The following is a 21662-nucleotide window of genomic DNA, read 5'->3' as shown; positions in this document are numbered from 1 at the left end:
CTTGGCCATGGGTATCATAGTAGTCTGATTCTTTCATGAGGCTTCATGTATCCAGTCTCTTGATTTGAAAATTTTCCGGGGTCATACTTCCATCTCACTTACAGCCAAACCCCACAAACCTTTTTATGGTATTCCCTGAGTGCTTCATCTCATTGGCAGTATGTTACTCCATGTAACACATTACTGCAACTTCTGTGCCATACATGCCCCACACCATCCTGCATGTTCAGGCCCCAGTAACTCAAAGAATCTTTCACTCCATCTTTTAGTTGGTCTCTCCTCACTCGTCCTCTTCTCTTATTATTCTGAATTTTAGAACCCTATTTAATCTCATATGCAGTTGAGGGTTACTGTGGTCATGCACTTAATTTTCATTGAGATGAATTTATGTATGAAAACTGCAGTTACTTAACAGATATTCCTTATAATCAAGAAATCAACTAAATGCTTTTTCCAGTGATATAAAAGTTGCTGCTTTGGGTTATGGTTCTGGTGATGGTGATGTTGTCTATCACGTCTCTGGACCTTCTTTCTTGATGTCAATCTCACAGCTGGCAGACATACGTTTCCAGTATGGCCAGCATTCCCAGGCATCTCTCCTGCAGGGCTTGAAAGCAATCAGCAACTTCCCTTTTAGGCCTGGATCTGTCAGAATTGCCTTTGTTGTACGCTGTGATGACCAAGACCTTCCAAAGGTAGGTATCAGTAACACTGAATAGTTGTAGGATATATTTTACTTTCAATGAATGTTTTATTTGGCAGTGAGTTTTGGGATTAGACAATGAATGATACACTCACATTCCCACTTAAAAAGTAACTACAAGGGTGGGTTTGGGTTAGCAGCCCCATTTTTGATAACTGTTTTGATGTAAAATTGTGACATTCATAACAAGTTGAAAAGTGTGTGGGACGTAAGAGAAATACATACTGATGGTCTGAAAAGTAGTATTGGTAGACTTTCAAGGTATATGTAAGACAAAGATGAGAGGTAATGAAACTTGTCTGAAATAAACTGAAGGAAGTTAATCTTATGAAAGGCGGAATAGAAGCCCATAGTAATAAGGAACAAGAAAGAATATAATAAAGAGGGTGTGGAGATCAGATATTAGCCCGTTAGACAGAGGAGTTGTAGGTGAGAGGTACACTGAATTTTGTATCAGAAAGACCTTATGATAAATAATAGAATGGGATTTTGAGAAAATTTGCTCTTCATGGTGTTGATGGATGATTGATGAATTCTGTTTGTGTTTATGTAAAAGAATGTGTGGATGTTTGAGAGTGGATGACATAATAAATGTTTGAAACAAATGTGGTAATGGGCTAGGACATGTAAAGTCACCATGGTTGTTCAATATTTCATTGATTAGGTAGTACATGAGATTGATTATGGGTTTGTGAGGAATATGGTCAGATTTTGCTAGGACCTTAGGCCAGCAATTTAACTCTCCATAAGTGGCTGGCATCCATAGCAGTGTTAGAGGAGGATATACAGTTATATTAATGCAGAATTTGGGAGGTCCATTTTTAACACAAGCTACCACCTGTGTTATTTATTCAACTTGTATAATTTTTGATGTTCTTAACATATGATTTTATTTTCTTCCAGTTTTCAGAGACCTTGCTGAAAGAAATAGTGCATCGTCGTGTAACAGTGTTTACTCTCACACCAAATTTGCTTGTGTTCAATCCAAGTCGACCCAAAGCTGTAAGGAACATAATTGGTAAGAAATTTGCTTTTGTAATGTTGGGCATAAGCACTAAGAGATTATTTGTATGCTAAAATCTGTAGGCCAAAACACTATTGAAAATTCTGATCACTACAGTCGTTCCTAACCCCACCACTTGGTTGTGTTTTTTAGTCTTTTCGGCCAGACTTCTTCTGATATCAACATCCTGCAGGTATGGTATCCAATTCTGGCAAAACATTAATGAATAAACCATTTTATGTCAAAGGAGTGTAATGTGAAATGTACAAACACCACATTGGAAAATTGAAATTTTGTAAGTGAAAGGTAAGAGCACACTAATTTAATGAGAGAATAATGTTGGTTCATCGGCTACTAAACTTAAAGAAAAACCTTTCAAGGTTTTTCCTGTACCACAAAAAGCTGTGGCCAAGGAAATAACTTTAGCCAAACCTAAATTAAAGTAGCTAAACACCATATTGTATGAAAATAAGGCAGTCTGAAGATGCACCAGTTTCATTTTCTTTGCCTTTTGATTTATACAGTTTATGGTTTGTCCACCTTTACTGCTATTTACAACTGTTTCAATTAGAACCATTATAACCAGTATATTGTTTGTATCCAGTGCTACCTAGGTGCAACATATGGCTGATAATCAGGTTCTTTCATTTTATTGGATAATATGAGGATTAGAATTTTATTACCCTCATTCTTAACCAGTCTATGAAGAAAGGTCCTCAGAATCAACAGGTCATGACAGTATGTAGTTAATTGATATATATTTATCTTCTGTAATTTCTCTAAGTTAAGGTGACATAAGTTTTTTATCTTCTGAAATTTCTCCAAGTTAAGGTGAGATATGAATTTTAAGTTCCCAGATCCTTCTTCACTAAGGTGAAGAATAACAGTAGTAACATTTTAGAAAAAATATTTGGCCATATTTGATGATGGAAACACCCTTACACAGGGTATGAAAATGTGTCCACCTCGACAGAACCTTGGAAGGACATGAACATTGTTACCAATGTCATCTAAGCAAGGGATGTCTCACATAAAAAGAAAAAGGAAGACTCAAGAATTTGAAGAGTACATGGTACTACAGTCAGTCAGCTGAAGATATTTACCCTTTAGAAGAATTTTATCACACTAATCTGCGAGTTCCTCATATCTTCCACGCTCACAAATATCCTCAAAAGAACCTAGTGGTCTATTGCTCTTTGAATTCTTCTGCAAATATAAAATCTTTTGAGTGTAACCTATTTATGAGATTAGGTGAAGAACAAAACACTTATGTTAATTTTTCATATTGGATTTAGAGATGGCTCAAAAACTCAAAAAGTATTGCTTGCCTTCTGGCCAGTTTTCCTATGTGAAAACTTATATTTTTTGTAAAACATAAGCACAGTTGTCATTCATCTTGCTGAAGAAATATCTGGGACTAAAAGTTGTATATCACATAATTATTATTAACTTTAAGGAATTGCAACTGATAAGTAAATGTTAATTGATAACCATGTAATTTGTAGTCCTTTTTCCTTTTAATCGAAGTTTGATTTGACTTACTATCTAAAATACAGCTCAAAAGACCCAAGATACTTATTCACCATGGTTAGCAACACCTGTGAAGTGATGTTTAAAGAATTTAAATAATCCATAATCAGGTACAGATCAGGTTTTTGGAGGGCTGAGACAATATCTGTCAGAATTAGAAAATAAGCTTATTCAAAGGTACATTTACTATATTATGAACCAAGTCCCTAGAAAATGGTACCCAGTACCATCAGGTACCAGTTCATGAAGGTTTGCTTCCGACTTCCTGTCATTATTATAAGGGGTACTGACATGACTAGTTTGTCAAAGTTTAGCTTGTAGTCCCCAGATCCTTTTTCAGCATGATAGATAAAGTAATTTGATATTCTTTGACATGATTCCTTTTTCCCACCTGAGCAAGGTATAGTCAGGAACAAATAAAGTGACTTCATTTGCGTGCATCCACTTTCTAGAAATTATGGGATTAAAAAGGAATAAATAGGTATTCAGAAAATTGAGTACTAGATGGTAGGATAAAGGTTCAACATTTTTTTTTCATACCAGAAATTTACTGTAGAAACAAGATGGTTAGTGGAGTCTTATATCATTCTTATCCCAGTCTGCTACATACTGGTACCCAGAACTGAAGGGCTCTACTGTATATGAAGGTTGGTTGGTTGGTTGTTTGGGCTTTAAGCTTATCACCTGTTGTCATGTCAAACAACATCCATCACCGAAATAATCTTTAACACCTTCAGGTTATAAGGATTCGCATATGGTCAATGTATGAATGAAATTAATTGATTTTTACTTGCAAATCCCAATTGCTCCAGAGTTTATAGAATAACACAACTAATTATGGGGAATCCAGATTTTTGTCCCTAGATCCTTTTATGTTATGAACAGAATTTGAGATAAGATTATTTTAGGGTTGTTATATATTAAGGACTATTTCTAGCCATCATTTCACTTATGTTTTTTCTGTGTTTTGCTTTAGACATTGAAGATTGTTGTCATGAGTAAATAAATTGCTTCACTTTTATTAGTAGAACTTCATCTACTATATCATAATAAACCAAATTCTAAGTTAGAACTTAGAGAGGGGGGGAGGGACTGTTGCACAATTTTTGTTTATTACATCTGTTTTGGGGTGCATGGACAGGTGAGTGCTATAAATGTTCCCATTCATAGGAAACTCAAAATTTTCAGCATTTTTTTGTGTTTTACAGGATGCACCTGTTTATTAATGTCTTAATTCTGTGATATGAAAAAAGTATGTGTTGTATATCAATATTAATTAAAATGCAGTATGCTTCTGCATAATCCTATGAAAATCTTGTGAAATGTTTGTACAGTATAAGTGTTAGAGGTTCAGAAGATAATTTACAAGAGAAAATGTGGCAGCAATGTTCATACTGCATTTTAGTTATCAGGAATCAAAAGTCTAATTGTACTGTATGGGTAGGATTTTACATGATTCCTATATAAATACTGTACTATATTTATCATGTATCTATTAGTGAGAAAAATGGGTTTGGGAAGAGTATAGAACATATCCCATTTGGAATCGAGTTAAAACATGTCTTAATGGAGCAAAGAAACACCTTCCTGTTGCTATTGTGTTATGGGGTCTCATAGGGAGTATTGATTCAGCATTTAATTGTATGAATTAAGTATAATTAACCATCCTTTCTATGGAATAAATTCTTGATTAATTAAGGGGGGAAAACAATTCTGTTGATGTTTGGGGTTTTTATCCATAGGGGGATATTGAATGGGGCATTTAGAATTTATTGGAGAAACTTAATAGTGCTGTTTTGGCTTATCCAGTGAACAGAGTCATGGATAAACTTCAAATATGATGAATATTATTTAAGGAAATGAGTGTCATTTTGAAAGAAGTCGGTAGAAATTGTATATTAGCTTTCTCAAATTTAACTACTTTTCTTCCCCATTACAATATTTCCCATAGATTTGAAATCAGAGCTCATTAACCTAACTTGTGAACTAGTAATGAATTCAATATTCATAAAAATAATAAGAGGAAATGAGTGGTAAAGTTGGGACAGTTATTGTGTACAGAAACTTCCTGTTCACTGTGGCAAATTAGTTTTTCTCTATAATTTTTAGTGATAGTATCAAGTAAAAGAACTTGCTATTTCTTGGTAAAAGAATATCTTTTGTGTGGAGGTGCCACAACCTTCACACACACACTGCTTCTTTCTGCGCAAGATCTTCCCTCATACGTATGTCTTTTATTAGTAAATCATACAGCTTTCTGTGCAATATCTCCCCACACATGTCTGTTTTTCTATTTCTATTAGTCAATCATTCTAACACTCTTGAACTAATTATTTATACTCAAAAGTAAACAATAAATGTGTATGTTGGGTTGGGAAACAAACTAGCATAAAAAGCCAGCTCCCAACCTGTGTGGGCAATTGATTGGGAATAAATATTGCCAGACCTGTGGGACTCGAAAAGTTTTAAGTATTTGCTTGACCCAATTCCAGATTTTTTACTTTAAATAATGTTGCTTCCTTTCCTGTAAGTTAGTTTACTTTGTGTTGCAGGTGTTGACAGGTCTCGAGTGTACAACCTGAGGCTTGACCAACGGCAGTCTTCTGATTCATGGAGTATCAGAAGGCCAAACTCCAACATTGCTCAGTTGGCCTTTAAGGTTAGAACATATTGTCGTATTTATAGATATTCAATCTGAAAAGTATTTATTAGAATTTTACAATGAGGATAGGTTTAAAATTTAAAACATTAGTTAACCTAATTATCTCCAGCCAGTCATCACAGATTTCCTGATGATTGAATAACATGTACAAGAAAATTACAGGAGTTAAGAGGAAGCCAGGGAAGGCTGTGTATGGAGAACATTGAGGAAATAATGAACAAACTTGGAGGAATGTTTTAAGGAAGCTTAGTGAAAAAAATTATTGCAGGAATGTTATTAAGAAGCTTGGTTAAGAAAATTATGACAATGAAACTAGCAGAAAGAATTACTAATGAAGTAGTAGTTCAGTAACTTTGTTTTTATTACACAAATAGTGAAACAGTAGGTAGAAAGATATAGATCACAGATGAAACGAGCATATTGAGGACAGTCATGGAAAGAAAAGTTTACAAAAGAAAGAAATAAGATATGCAAAATACTAGAAACAGTAAATACTGCAAGTACAGTTTTCAGTATTGAGTGAATGAATGTAAAGGCTGGCAAACAAATGTTATGCCATGATAATTTGGTAAAGTGTTTATGAAAAAAAAGACAGTAGAGGAGGGGCTAAAAAGCAAAGAAAAATTCTTGAAAACATGAAACAGGAAATTGGGAGTATCAAGCATCTGGAAAATAATTCCAAAGGTGTGTATACAAAAGCGGATGCATGTCGTAAATAGCAGGGAACTTCAATTTAGGAACCACATAGGGGACCTCAAGTCATACAGTATTATTATTTAGAAGCTGTTTGTGGATGATGGTTCCTTCAGATAGTATATAATAGGGAAATAGTTGTTTGTTTTAATAATAGACAGTCCTCAAAAAAGATAAAATGATCTGGATCAGGTATTTAGAAAAAATAATGAAAGTGCTGTCCATTGAGATTGATGTAGGAGGCAGCAAGACAACCCATAATTGGTGGTGGAAAGTTGTAGTGGGTTTCTGAAAGGGAATATCTTGATTTGCTTTGGGAATAGAAACATGGAGGCATAAACTTGTGGCATAAATTCAGAATTTCTTGTAGCAGCTTGTCACTAAACACACTTGAGTCAGCTAGGTTAATATATCAATGAAGGCTCTGATTTTCATTTACAAATAATGTCAGGTATAGTGCCTCACTTGGAAAAAGATTGCAGTGCTCGAATTTTGGTATGTGATTAACAAAGGGAATCAGAGAGTTACATTGTAGGAAACTTTACAAAGGTGAGTAGCATCCATAGGAGTATAGAATTCCAGTCAGAGTACTGAACAGAATACCTGTGAAGTCTGCAATGGGGAAGTGAAATCAGTGCCAGTGATGAGATATAGTAAGAAGTGTTTAGTGAAGGAAGAGAGGAAGAGACATGGTTTAATAGAGGTGAGAAGGCCAACAAAAATAGAAATGCATAATGGAGAAATAATCAGGGCATCCAAAACAAAGTGTTGCACAAACGATCCTTCTAATTGATGTAAAGCAAGCAGATGCAGTGGTTGTCACAGTCCCTGCCACTACTTCTTGTCTACATTCCTTACCAGCATCATTAATCATGTTCATCCCTTTCCCAGTACTAAGGAAACTCAAAAATATATTTAATTTGAGTGCATTTACTACTTCACCAAGTTGTACTATCTGAGATTTCAATTGCCACTTTGGATCAGGAAATGTGAATTATGAGTTTTGAAGTCACATATGATATAGTACGGGAAGCCCCGATGCAGTTGGTACAGCACCTTAGCTTCATTTGAAAGGTAGTGGAAAGCAGTAATTACAGTAGGATAAAGGAAGAAAGAGCAGGGGCATTAAAAAATATCATGGACACAAATGAAAATCTTAGAAATATCTATAAACATACAAAGGACAGATGTTCATTGCAAGACCAAATGATCACACTAAAGGAAATGGTTAAAGAAACATAAAGGGAACTATACGAGAAACTGTATGGTACATTTTAAAGTATATTCTTAATGGAGACACGTTACCACTGCTGTTTAGGATTAGGAAGGTGACTTTAGAAAACTATGACGTTGTTTGACGAGACATAAGCAGGCACATGAAATATCTAGATCTATAGAAGGTATATGACCCTGATGATAACTTGTCCTGTGTACTCAAGTGTTCAGAAACACTTAACAAGCCTTGTGAGGTGTTGTTTATGAACGTAATGGAACAGGTATCAGTGCAAAGGGAGTGGAAGAGAAGGAATGTCATGCCTGTTACTAGGAAAGATGATGAGAGCAAATGTGCTTACTGCAGACCTGTATTCCTGATAGACTGTCTGTAAACTACTAGGACAGATAAGCACAGTGCAATTGGATCAGAAACAGCATTAGCAAAACCCAGCTGGAGTTCAGAGGGATATGGTTCTAAATAATGAAACTTCTAGATTTCTGAGAAAGAGAGAGAGAGGAAGAGAAAAGTGAAGTGCTAGAATACATTATTTACCATGGAGTTGTTAAAAAAATGGATTTTCAGTCGAGAGTTCTCTTTAATCTCTCCGAGTACCAGTTGTAGTTGCTTGACACAAGGGGGAGGGGGGTTGTTATTTCATGTGTGGCAGGGCGGCGATGGGAATGAATAAAGGCAGACAGTATGAATTATGTACATGTGTATATATGTATATGTCTGTGTGTGTATATATGTGTTGAGATGTATAGGTATGTATGTTTGTGTGTGTGTGGACGTGTATGTATATACATGTGTATGTGGGTGGGTTGGTCCATTCTTTCGTCGGTTTCCTTGCACTACCTTGCAAACGCGGGAGACAGCGACAAAGTAAAATAAATAAATAATATATATATAAATATGAACCATGCCTCCAAATTTAAAGGAGGGCACAAGTTTTCCCATGCAACCCTCATTGTGTTATTTAGGTAAGGAATACTACAAGATTTTTCAGTGTTACTTATAGATGCTTGTGATTTAAGGTATATCTCCAAACCAGTAAAGTGCACCTTCCAATTTATATGTGGGCAGGAAGAAGGAAACTTCAAATATGGCCAGAGTCCCTACATTGTAAGCTATTCAAGAACTACTAGAGTTCCTCAAAAGATTAAAGTGCACCCATCTCAGTTTCATTATCTTGGTCATCACTCATGTATTTTGCTAGTTTTACCAACTTTTTCCTACTTAATTGCTATAGCATTTTTTCATCTGTTGTTGCCATGTTTGTTGTTTTTCATTGCCTTTGGGCTGCACAGGGTGAACTCGATTGTGAAGCCACTTATTCATAGTATATTATGAGGCAATTAAGCATGCCTATATTTTTTTATAGTGCTCATTATATCCTATGATTAATGCCTCTGTTAGCATTATACATCATAGATTAACTTGGTATGCATAGCAAGCACTGATATAAGGATGAGTTCAAAATTCACTGAAAAACCCTAGGCATAGTTAATGGATGTATTTGAGTGATATTAGAGGCAATATGTACCTGATCCAATACTAGAGGCAATATGTACCTGATCCACTTCATGGATATGGGGAGTTCATGATGGTAGAGGTCTATTGTAAAAAATTCAATTTTATGCCCAGGCACTGGATTTTCCCTCAGCAGGTGCTAAAACAGGGTTATACTTGGGTTTAGTTTTATAGGCATGTATCTCAGGTAGAGTATACTTATCTCATGACCATTGAAGTTTCATTGTAACTTTGTTTTCTCTTTTACAGAGTGGTGGAGGAGTATTCTCAGTGACAGCACTTCGGGAAGATGACAAAGCCACTTATTACATGAAGTTATTTAGGAGGGTCCTCAGCAGGACCATTATTAGAGCAGTTAATAAAATCTACAGGCAAAAGGAACATCTGAATAATTAGCAATCTGCATTTTCATTCTGACCTTGGCAGTGTTCAAGGTCCTGTGTCGTTACTGCAGTAGTAGAGAAGTCAAAGATGATCAGCCTTTACTATAATTTCTTTGTCACTATTCAAGTTTCTGTGCTGTTCACAACATCCACTGCAGACATATCTAGTGTGTGTGCTTGCAACTGCAGTTTCTGCAGATATGTCTAAATGATCATTGTAGTTTTTAACTAGGTTTGTTTCTATGAAATAATATTTCTGAATGAAAAGATAGCACTATTAGTTAAGGGGCAATAGTATTTTTAGCAAATTTTTATGCCTGTGTTTGTAATCTTGTATTAACTGTATCATCTTCAAACAATTCTTTCCATTCTGTGATAACTATGGCTGTTGAAGTATAATAACCAGGTTGCAGACACAATAAACCCTGAAAAGCACTGTGATTTCCTGGAAGCATATGATGGCATTTAAAAAGTAAATAATGGTAACAGGTTGCATGAATTATTTCATGCAAAACATACAGCATGGTTCCTGTTACCATAAAAAACATGAGTAAAATAGGCAGAATAGGGTCTATACTCCATGTATAATAGTATTTAAATATTGCTTTTGGAAGCTTTCTGAATAAATTTCATATACCATTCATTTCCACACACTGAGTAGATACAGAAATCTCTTAATATATCTGAAAATTATATTTCATACAATATGTGTATATTAGTACATACATTTGTATAGTACCATTCTTATTTATGACAGGTGTGTGTTTTCTTGCTTTAAATTGACAGTTATGTTGCTTAAATGGACAGTTGCTTTTTAATAATGTTTGATAATAATGTCTGTAGGTATACTCATGTACATAATCCTGGGGTGAGGCATTTACATATTTGATAAGTCATACAAATCATTTAATACAAATGATTCTTAGATTTATTCACAAGTTTTGGGTAGCTACTTAGGTATGAGGCAGTCCTATTACTAAAAAGTTTTCACTTAGTTCAAGGTAATTAAACAAGTACTTGGTATTCACATACATCTTAAGTACAGAGTTTTAGAAGAAGCATCCAATAGACACATTTAGCTTAATGCGTATTGTTAGAATAACTGAGAAACCACTTATTTTCCATTCACATAATGAACTATGACCTCTTTTGATTCACATATCTATGAATGTTTCAAAGTTTATGTTCTGGTGAAAAATTCCTTGCAAGTCCTCATCAACACAATTGGTTGTAATGTACGATTATTATAATTCATGATGCAAGATGATTTCATTGTACTTTATCAAAGTTGATTACATTTTGCATCTCTAGGCTATTAGGAATAAAATTTACAAACCTTTATAAATTCTGTCTTATTCCTCTTTTTACACATCATCTTCATATTTTAGATCATACTTCTGTACTATGAAAGGGTACCCAAGGTTACCATGAAGTTGACATACCCCTGGTATTTTTTTTGTAAATCTATTTTTCATATATTTTGAATACACTAATCCCTGTACATAAACCAAAACTAACCAAATAATGCAAAATACAACTTTTGATATGAAAGACCTGTAGCAGTGTTCAGTACATCTGTCTACAATTCCTTAGTGGTTTGGTGAATATAAGTAATGTAACTGCGTTTTATTACAATCACTACCTAAACAGAAACTCAGAAAATGTATGATACAAATTACACAGCAACAGGGAAGAGTCTTCTGAATGGTTAGGTGGTGTAACAGTGTTACTGACCATCAAACATCCAAGGGCTGACTAGGATCAAACCTGCATAGGTTTGAATCCTGGTCGTGGCAGCCAGCCCACAGTCCATCCAGCTGTTCAAACTCTCCTTGATCCTCGTTAATAGAATGGGTACCTGGCATAAGCAAGGGTGTGTGTGATTGTGTACATTAGAGGAAAGACATGGTAACATGTATATAAGATTAAGAAAACAGGACACCATCTGTTCTTGACTACTACTTTACTAAAGCAGGAAGTGGTGAATATGTATGAATGAGTGTAAAACTCTCTCCCAATAAAACATAATTAGTAATCACATATGGGGATAATTATGAAAAAAAAAGGTGATTTTTTCAAATTATAAAATGGTAGTAGCTATAACAATAAGATACAGAACTAACTTTACAATATCAAAGAAATGTCAAGAAACAGGAAAAAGAAGATCAAAGCTGAACACTTCAAAACTTTTGTAATAGATTTATCTTAACCATACCACAATCATCCCTCCTAAACACCAATATCTCTTCCTCAGTCTACTATCCCTCATATTCATCGTCCATCCAATAGTTCACTTCCTATTCAAGTCTCTCGTCCCTTCCACCATTTATCATCTTTCCTAACATGCCTACCTCAGTGCTCTCTCCCTCATACAGTCTGTTCTATCCACCGAAGCTCACTCTTCTAACCATCTATATACGGGATAGAGATGAAAGAGTACCTTGCACATATTCCCTGTCATACAAGGTGAGTAAAAGGAGTGGGAGCACGGGGTGGGAAATCCTCCCCTCCAGTTTCTACTTTTCCAAGGAGGAGGAACAGAGAAGGGGTCAAGTGAGGATTTTCCCTTTAAAACTCAAGTCCTCTGTTTTTGATGCTACCTCACTAACGAGGGATATGACAAACATTCCATACTTAAATATTCATCTGTACATCCACTGATTTACTGTTCAGTATCCCTAACACAGTTCTCAATAACCCCAAAGTCAAGTATCCTTCCCACGATCCACTAACCCTCCCAAAAAATCCACAAACGTGCTGTACTGCCTAGGTGTCTTCCCAACAGTACACACTATCTTACAATCCACTCTTTCTTCCATTTATTATTTCCATCTGTCTATCACACCTCCCAGAGCAAATTTCACCTATAATCTACCACACACAGTGTGCTAAATACTAGCCATGCCTCATGCAAAATCTTGCTGCAGATGCACACAAAGATCAACAGCAGTACCCTACCCTGCTATTTCTATACAATCTATTACACTTTACTATCTTTCCTTCCTACTGTCCATAATGACTTTCATGAATCACAATCCTTTCCCACAGTTTACTACATTATCCAAAATCCATCTTCCTCCTAATATGTAAGTAATGCAATTGCCTTTCATTAACATCAGTAGTAAAACTAAAGCTCTAAACATGTATTTGATCCACACTACCCTTTAGTTCTTTATCCATGTTAAAGTCTGACTCAGCCACAATTCCTCTCCTCTCATTGTTCATTCTCCTTTGTACAATTCTGTATTCTTCCAATAACCAATAATTCCACTGCAGTTCATTAGCACTTCCACAGTTACCAGTCCTTCCTGCAACTTACTAGCTCTTGCATGTTCCACAACCAATTCCTTATTTTGCTGTCCCTCTCACAGTCAACTATCCCCAAAAAGCTTACTGTTCTTCCCATGTCATATCCCTAACCTTTTCATTACCTGTAGTCCTATCCACTGTCAGCTATCATTCACTGTCCATGCTCCCTTCTAAACTCCATGATCCTTCCAGACTATACTATCACTTGACTTTTCCAAAAGTAATAATCTCCCATGATATAAGCTTAGTAAAACTATAATTAAATAGGTTAGTCATTGTATAACTGCACACTAAAGAGAAAATCATAGCGAGAGAAAATAAAGGTTTAGAAAGTTATGAAATGGAATTTGATTTCTAAGTACTAATGAAAGGCTGTAAATTTTGGAGACCATGATGGTGATGTGTCCTGCATCTGAGGGGAGAGGTTGCACATAATCAGCAAATTCATGGATCTTTGGAATTACATTCATGTCTGTTACAGAAATATAAATAACAGTTCTCATTAGCAATGAATCATGGAGGGCTTTTAACAAATGAAAATGTAAAGTAAGTCTGTAAACATTTTCAGTCATACCAATCAAGATACAAAACTGAGATTCAAGTAAAAGAAAAAATTCATTGCTAAAACAGGTACTCATTGCAAAAGTTGTTCACTGATGAAACACACATTATATAAGCAATTTCCAGAGGTACATATAACACGCCTTATGCATTTGATCCATCCCATGTACATGAAAACTGCCAACCACAGTGGCATAGAAAAGCCAAGTTAAGTCAATGTAGACTTCCTAGAATCTAGAAACACAGTCCATGGCTACAAATGTTTCTAGATAGGATTACAAACATGACAAAGGAAATGCTTAACTCTGGAATAATTTAGTAAACAGTAATTGCAATATTAGTCAAAAAAAAAAAAAAAAATGCATTGGAGTGCCTTTTATCTTGTTCACTATTTTTATTACTATTTCACTTCTTTTAGTGGCTCAACAGTGACTACATTAACTTCCCTTTTCAATGGTCTGAGATCAAGGTAAATTGTTTTACTTGAATCATATCAAACTGATTACATTTCTTAATTCATAAATAAAGGATCAGAAGTGATATTCTAACACAATCAAAACACCACAGCAAAGAATTTCACAGTAAAATCCCATTTTAATATTTTCTGTAGCAGGAAACCACCCTAAGAACTCAAACCTCTATCAATGGGGATGATCATGCCAATTACCCCATCATAAAACTAGTCTATTGCATGTGTTCCTGACACCACCAATGTCAATTACTATCATTAAGAACCCCTTTCCCATAACATTACCCGTCACAACCACACCCTGGTATTAAGGAACTTATTTCCACCCTACTGTTATTGACAATACAACCTCTATGCAGCCACTGCCTTTTTATGATGTATATCATCAGGTTTCAATGCATCTACCCTTTCATGATATATCCTTTTCGTAAAATACAAATGATTAGTTTCTGTTGTAATCTTCTGATGGTTATGTCTGATCAGTATGTGTATTTTGAGCTGTTTCCAAAACCACATTTGCTCCTAACAATCAAGTCTATGGGTGCCCTACTGGATTTTTTAACATTTTGGCTTTCCAAGGTCTGTGGGCAAGACCTTTTACACACCAAATATTTTATTTTGCCTCTACAAGATTGAGTATAAAAATACATATAATGCAAATCCAGTTTTGATACATAGAAGAAAATTTAGCCAATGCTCCTAATTTAAGGAAATGGCATATGCCTTTCTTTTCTTTATGTTAGTTGACATGGCATGGGCAACTGATTCCCCAATCAAAGCCATCTCATTAACGCTAAGTACTCAAACCCTCCTACATTTTCTCCTCCTCTCACTAACTCGGAGGCAATTGTGAAGACTACTGTAATGGTATAGGGATTACTTGTGGGATGTACGCTATCCTGTGGTGTCGGGAACATATGCACTACACAAGTTTCTTATGAAAATTAGTTTTCATCATCCTCATGGGAAAAGAAAATTATGATAATCATCTTCCAATAGATTTCATGGCTAGATCTCCCAGGACTCATCTGTGAAGAAAAGTTTTTCATTTTTCATGTCTTTCCAGGAAACTAATTCTTTTTAAGTGTTCTTTAAGCTCAGCATGGAGATTTCTTTTCTAATCAGTCAAAGGCAGAAATGTGATGCCCACAATCTCCAATGCCCCTAATGAACAGTTTAGTGATATTCCTTAATGCATAAAATCTACCATCAGTGCAAGACCATACAAATTCTTCATAATAATCATGATAATCTTTCAAATCCCATACCAAACTGCTATATAAATGAATTTCCTCACAAACATGAAATTTCGGAGATTCTCTTGGTGTAAATGCTTCATAAATTCAAGGTGTAAATGCACTTTAAGTTCATAGTCCACAAGTGTACCGCTGATACAAAGTTTCCTACTTCTACATATTCTATAAGAGACAAAACTTTAACTGAATCAAACTCCTGTCTTTCTTTCATTGCATATGGTAATAATTTGATGATGTCAGTGAGTTACTTATTAATAATACATTGTCAAATTAGACATGAATAAGGTAATATGCATCATATAAATGGGAAAACAATAAAAGCATCTATGACAATGACTACAATCATATGATAAGTTTGCCTTATTCAACCCTTTCTTTACCCCAACACCACATCAATTCTAGCATTACAGAAAGAAAACCAATTATTAAACACTTCTGAACCCAAAACCATTTCAATAAAATTACACTCTCTATTTAACATAATAATTGAATAAATAATGTGGAAAACAAAGATGGACGGTCCGCTGAAACATTAAAATTCATTATTACACCGTTTTAACTATATTTTACACAAAATGGGTCAAGAATACAGTGTCTTGTTTCCACTCAATGAGTGAAGAGAAAATTTCAATTTCATTCAGTACATTCATCCTTTCTATATCGACAATGGCTATTGACAAAGGAAACTTACATGAAAGTATGAGGTATTCCATTATCTACATGATAATGATACCAACACATTTTGCAGTGAAATTCCAGGCTTTCATGATTACATAATATTGTAAAATAACATTTGTCTGCACATTTTTTTCATTCATGTTCACTAAAGTACACAATTCTAAAATTCAATTACAAAGACTTCCAACATTTGTAGGAAGGGTGGGGTTTGCCTACCCTTTTTGTTTTAAGGTCATCATGAGTAGTTTAACTTGCATTTTTACTGTGCTTACCAATTCATGTACAGTATTGCAGGAAACCCATGTACCACATGCATATATACATGAATATACATACATAAGCTATAGTGTAATGTCTTCTTAAACAAAACATTTTCTTCTGATATAAGGTCTGCGAGATGGAGTACATTACTTACAGCATAAAATTGGAAAGATCAACTTCCAGAAGGTAACACTGGATGATATTCTCATAAATAAATCCAGAAAACTGAGGAACTATCCATTTCTATCTTTTTAAAGTTCTGAATAATATCATTTCCAACTAAAAAGTAATCTTTGTATAATGAGTAACTATACACAAGTGAAGTCAACAGGCCACTCTTTAACCTAGTAAAGATAACGTACGTTGGTGAAATGTATCAAGACAGTATTCAATGGCCAGACTGGTCAAATAACATAAGTTAGTCTACGGCTCTTCAGCTATACATAGACATGTACACATACCGATACTGATAGATAAACATGCATGTATACATATATACACATGCATATGCATATACTGCTCACATGTACAAATACCACACAAACACTTATCTACACATTGTTTACATTTTCCTAATAATGTGCACTCTTCCTTGCAAAAGTGTCACATGTTTGGATGACATCCACAGCCTTAAAAAATTACTGTAACTTGACTACATCTAAAGTTATTATATAATTTCATAATGTATTACTTTGACATTCTCACATATACAGTACTGTAATACCTTACTGTTAGAGATTCTATTATATGACAATGTATAATCCTTTATGGCATTTACTGTACAATCTTAAGAAAATGGCATTAAGTTTGCTCAGATATATACAATTCTAACCTTTCCAAAGAACCTTATAAATGTTGTAACACACAATCCCACATCTGGGAGATACTGAGGTCTGGAAGTTAAGCTACATATATACAAAATTAGTAATCAGGTACAAGAAACAAAAACAGATAGTTAATGCTTTAGCCACAATTAATTTTCAACTATTTGAATGTCATTTAGGACCATTGCCTGATTAGAAGCACTGTTGAAGACACATATGAGGTAGCTATCCTTGATCAGTTACTTTTTTCTTCCACTGGAACATCTTAAGTTTCCATGCTGTACATTCTTTTAAATGCTTCAGCTGTAGAAATTTTTGGTTCATATTAATTGTATATCTTTACTTTGTTCCTAAATGACAAAATTGCATAACATTCCCTGTTGCACTTTGCACATTCACTTGTAGGTCATATGGCAATGTTTTAGAGATACACATAGGTCCAGCAATATATCAAAGAATCTAATTTACAATAAATTCCAAACACACTAGTTTTGCCTTCAAACATTATTTAAAGTCTCTGAATATGCCAATACTTGGGACAACTGGTCAATAACTCCAAAAACAGGATTTCTCACTCAATGAATGTACAGTTAAAAGCATGACATACTTCTTAATTCACCATTTACAGATATCTGCTTAAAGAAACTGGACCACTAAATTACTGTCAATATATAGTGTCTAGTTGCAATAATGTTCCTCACGAGAAAGCTGACACATTTCACACTCCACTTTGCAACACCATATAAATCTGCAATTGCACTTTTCTGTGACTTCTCTTACCATTGTTTGGTACCCACGGCCACAGCATAAGATCTTACAACCATCCATCCCCCAGCTGGTCTTGTTGCACAAACGCCCTACAGTCCCTAGTACACCAAGCCTGTGGAAAAAGATAAGAACAATATCACAGTGGTAACATTTCTCTTACTGTTCACAATTTGATCCTGAAGGACTGGTTTTTCAAAATACTTCAGAAATTTTGACAAAGGCCAGCTACCTAAGGTGAATCATGTGTAAGTATATACAAAAGATTTTTTGTTGTTTTAATAATACATTTGCTAAAGAAAGTACAATGCTACAGGTAAGTATAAGGAGTTTAATTAGGGCCAAGGCAGAAGTTAAATGCCCATGAGACAAATACAGAAAATAAATGTAAGAAAGAGATATCTTAATACTGTCTATAACTGACATAAGTAAATCCAAAAAAAGAAAATAAAGAGGCATCTAAGGTGGACAGAAGTCGACCAAGATTTTTTCAAATACACCAGATGCTAAAAAAGATTACTATGAGTATGGTGAGCTGAAACAAAGTGGGGAAAATAAAAAGAAAATAAGGATAAAAGATGTGACTAAAATAAAACACAGTAAAAGTACTGGAGAACATGAGGGCAGCAGCATATCATAGAAAAAATGAAAGTCAACCACGGTAAATTATGTACAGTGAAGGAAGACAGCAAGAATATGAGCGAATGAGGGATGGCCGAGACCATCAAGAATGTGTACCAGGAACAAAAGAAGTGAGAGTCAATAATGATTGTGTGGGGTAATGCTTACAAATATGGATCTGCAGATGTGCTTACTAACTCATAGGTTTTAGGTTAATGTCAAAGATGCTGATGGAAACTATCATAAAGAAACAGCTCCCCTTCACTTTACTGTAATGGTTCCCTTTCTCTGGCCATCCACCCTGTATGTAATAAGGGATCTTACACACCCTTAAAAGTGCATTCCATCTGATATCTGATTATTTCACTTTCCTCTCATTTCTTGATCCACCTCATGTCTATTTTTGTCCATATAACTGATCTCAAGAGCTGAAAGCACCCCTATCATTTTCACAATACTTTTAAATAAAAAAAGCAGCACACCTTTACATTACGAGTGTGAATTCTATACAAATCTGAATTAAACAAATGGTTTAAATTTTGCCATGAAGTCTCATGCAAAGGTATAGTGTAATCAGCATAGGACCAAGAGGGTGAACTATGGTACATAATTATTCAATGGTTAGCATAGGAGCAGTCTGATCCATAAGTGCCAAAAGGTACATATCGATTAGCAGGAACAGTAGTATGAATTAGCGTATGTGTAAGCTTGAAATTTAGCAAAAGGATACACCAGTATGAACGAAGATGCTCAGCAATCGAATAAAAGTGGTACTAGAGTGAGAGAAGATGCTCAAGATCACAATAAAAGCAATAATATTTAACTAATCCACTGGATGCTTAAGGTACCAGTAAGAGTAATCAGAACTATGAATGTATGAAGTCCTAAAATAACTCGTCACTCACTCTTCATTGCGGGTACAGTAGTCAGGTGATTCTTCCAGGTAGACGAGATCACGCCTGCTTGGTCGCTTGTAACCTCTCTTTAATGGCCGAAGTTTCTTCCTTTTCCTTTTCTTCACAAACCTAGTAATAAAGTGGTTTATCAACAAAGAGGACTATTCAGAATTTGAACTCTATGAAAAATGTACTACTTCTCATGGTAACAAATATACTGGGAGACAGAAGTTACAAAATTCAAAGATTTCCATAAAACATCATCAGACATACAACCAAGTGTTAGCATTATAATGTCTTCTCACATCCCACTATAAGAGAAATGTTGGTTCTGGAGTACAAAGTAAAACCAATTTACTTGCTGGAGACAGCCCTCTAAACACCTGGTCACAGCAAAGAAATACGAAGGTTATGAGATGACAAAATAAGAGCATGTGACATCAGTCAACACAAATATACAGAGAAGCCAACAAAGGTAGAATGGTTATGTATGAAGAATACTACAAGGAAGAGATCCCCTGAAAATACTTGATTGGATACCTATTTATTTATCTATTTTGCTTTGTCGCTGTCTCCCGCATTTGCGAGGTAGCACAAGGAAACAGAAGAAAGAAATGGCCCAACCCACCCCATACACATGTATATACACACACGTCCACACCTGCAAATATACACACCCATACATCTCAATGTACACATATATATACACACAGACACATACATATATACCCACGCACACAATTCACACTGTCTGCCCCTATTCATTCCCATCGCCACCTCGCCACACATGGAATACCATCCCCCTCCCCCCTTAAGTGTGCGAGGTAGCGCTAGGAAAAGATAACAAAAGGCCCCATTCGTTCACACTCAGTCTCCAGCTGTCATGCAATAATGCCCGAAACCACAGCTCCCTTTCCACATCCAGGCCCCACACAACTTTCCATGGTTTACCCCAGACGCTTCACATGCCCTGATTCAATCCACTGACAGCACGTCAACCCCGGTATACCACATCGATCCAATTCACTCTATTCCTTGCCCGCCTTTCATCCTCCTGCATGTTCAGGCCCCGATCACTCAAAATCTTTTTCACTCCATCTTTCCACCTCCAATTAGGTCTCCCACTTCTCCTAGTTCCCTCCACCTCCAACACATATATCCTCTTGGTCAATCTTTCCTCACTCATTCTCTCCATGTGCCCAAACCATTTCAAAACACCCTCTTCTGCTCTCTCAACCAAGCTCTTCTTATTTCCACACATCTCTCTTACCCTTACATTACTTACTCAATCAAACCACCTCACACCACACATTGTCCTCAAACATCTCATTTCCAGCGCATCCATCCTCCTGTGCACAACTCTATCCATAGCCCACGCCTCGCAACCATACAACATTGTTGGAACCACTATTCCTTCAAACATACCCATTTTTGCTTTTCGAGATAATGTTCTCGACTTCCACACATTCTTCAATGCTCCCAGGATTTTTGCCCCCTCCCCCAACCTATGATTCACTTCCACTTCCATGGTTCCATCCGCAGCCAGATCCACTCCCAGATATCTAAAACACTTTACTTCCTCCAGTTTTTCTCCATTCAAACTTACCTCCCAACTGACTTGACCGTCAACCCTACTGTACCTAATAACCTTGCTCTTATTCAAGGTTGGATACCTATTAGAAACCTATTAGATACCTATTAGAAAAAAAAATCAACTGGAGATTGAAAACAAATTGCAAAATATTAATCAGACATATGATAGAAGAAGAACAAATTGCAAAATACTAATCAGACATGTAATGGAAGAAAACTGACTCAGCAGGGAGTAAGCACATAAAGACATAATCACAATGAGCAACGGGCGAAGTTTGCCCAAGGACTCTTACCAGACAGACTTATAGGTCCACCTGGTGTAGGGTTAGAAAGTCATTCCAAGAGGGTTAAAACACCACTTTACTCGCAGATCTAGGTATATTTGCCAGCATTTCATCCTCTTCAGCCACTATCAGATCATATTCATAAAGCAAGCTAAAACTTTTTCATGAAGAATGAACAACCATACATTAACCCATCCAGCCTTATTACATCATTGGCACAGTCCTGAGGTGATATCTTCCGGCCGCCAAACCTCATCACGTTTATTGCATGTAACCTCTTCCATGTTCTACAGCTTCTACACCAAGGTTGCAATGCTGCCTGGCTAAAATAAAGCTATTTTGTTTTAGCCAATAATATAATACAAATGCAAACTAATGAGTTTGAAATGGAAGCTAAGATTCCACTGCAACTTATCCAAAGATTT

The 21662-nt window shown here is 35.6% G+C and overlaps 2 protein-coding genes across 4 annotated transcripts in view; one reads left to right on the top strand and one right to left on the bottom strand.

The window, feature by feature from the left end:
* Window positions 1-11065, top strand: part of LOC139751146 (uncharacterized) — a 202396-nt gene extending 191331 nt beyond the window's left edge. The window contains exons 56-59 of the mRNA XM_071666245.1: window positions 458-695; window positions 1607-1721; window positions 5789-5895; window positions 9587-11065. Coding sequence (XP_071522346.1) covers window positions 458-695; window positions 1607-1721; window positions 5789-5895; window positions 9587-9733 — 607 coding nt within the window. The 3' untranslated portion in view covers window positions 9734-11065. The remainder of the gene's footprint in view (window positions 1-457; window positions 696-1606; window positions 1722-5788; window positions 5896-9586) is intronic.
* The window catches only part of LOC139751483 (protein Wnt-2b-like), a 197524-nt gene continuing 186918 nt past the window's right edge, over window positions 11057-21662 (bottom strand). For all 3 annotated transcript variants that reach the window (XM_071666935.1, XM_071666936.1, XM_071666937.1), the window contains 2 exons: window positions 19370-19489; window positions 11057-17958 (listed from right to left, as the gene is read on the bottom strand). In XM_071666935.1, the coding sequence (XP_071523036.1) occupies window positions 17757-17958; window positions 19370-19489 (322 nt within the window). In that variant the 3' untranslated portion in view covers window positions 11057-17756. The remainder of the gene's footprint in view (window positions 17959-19369; window positions 19490-21662) is intronic.

The sequence above is a fragment of the Panulirus ornatus genome, chromosome 11, assembly GCF_036320965.1.
Source record: "Panulirus ornatus isolate Po-2019 chromosome 11, ASM3632096v1, whole genome shotgun sequence".
Taxonomy (NCBI): domain Eukaryota; kingdom Metazoa; phylum Arthropoda; class Malacostraca; order Decapoda; family Palinuridae; genus Panulirus; species Panulirus ornatus.
Note: the sequence above shows the minus strand (reverse complement) of the source record. Positions and strands in the feature narration are given on the sequence as shown.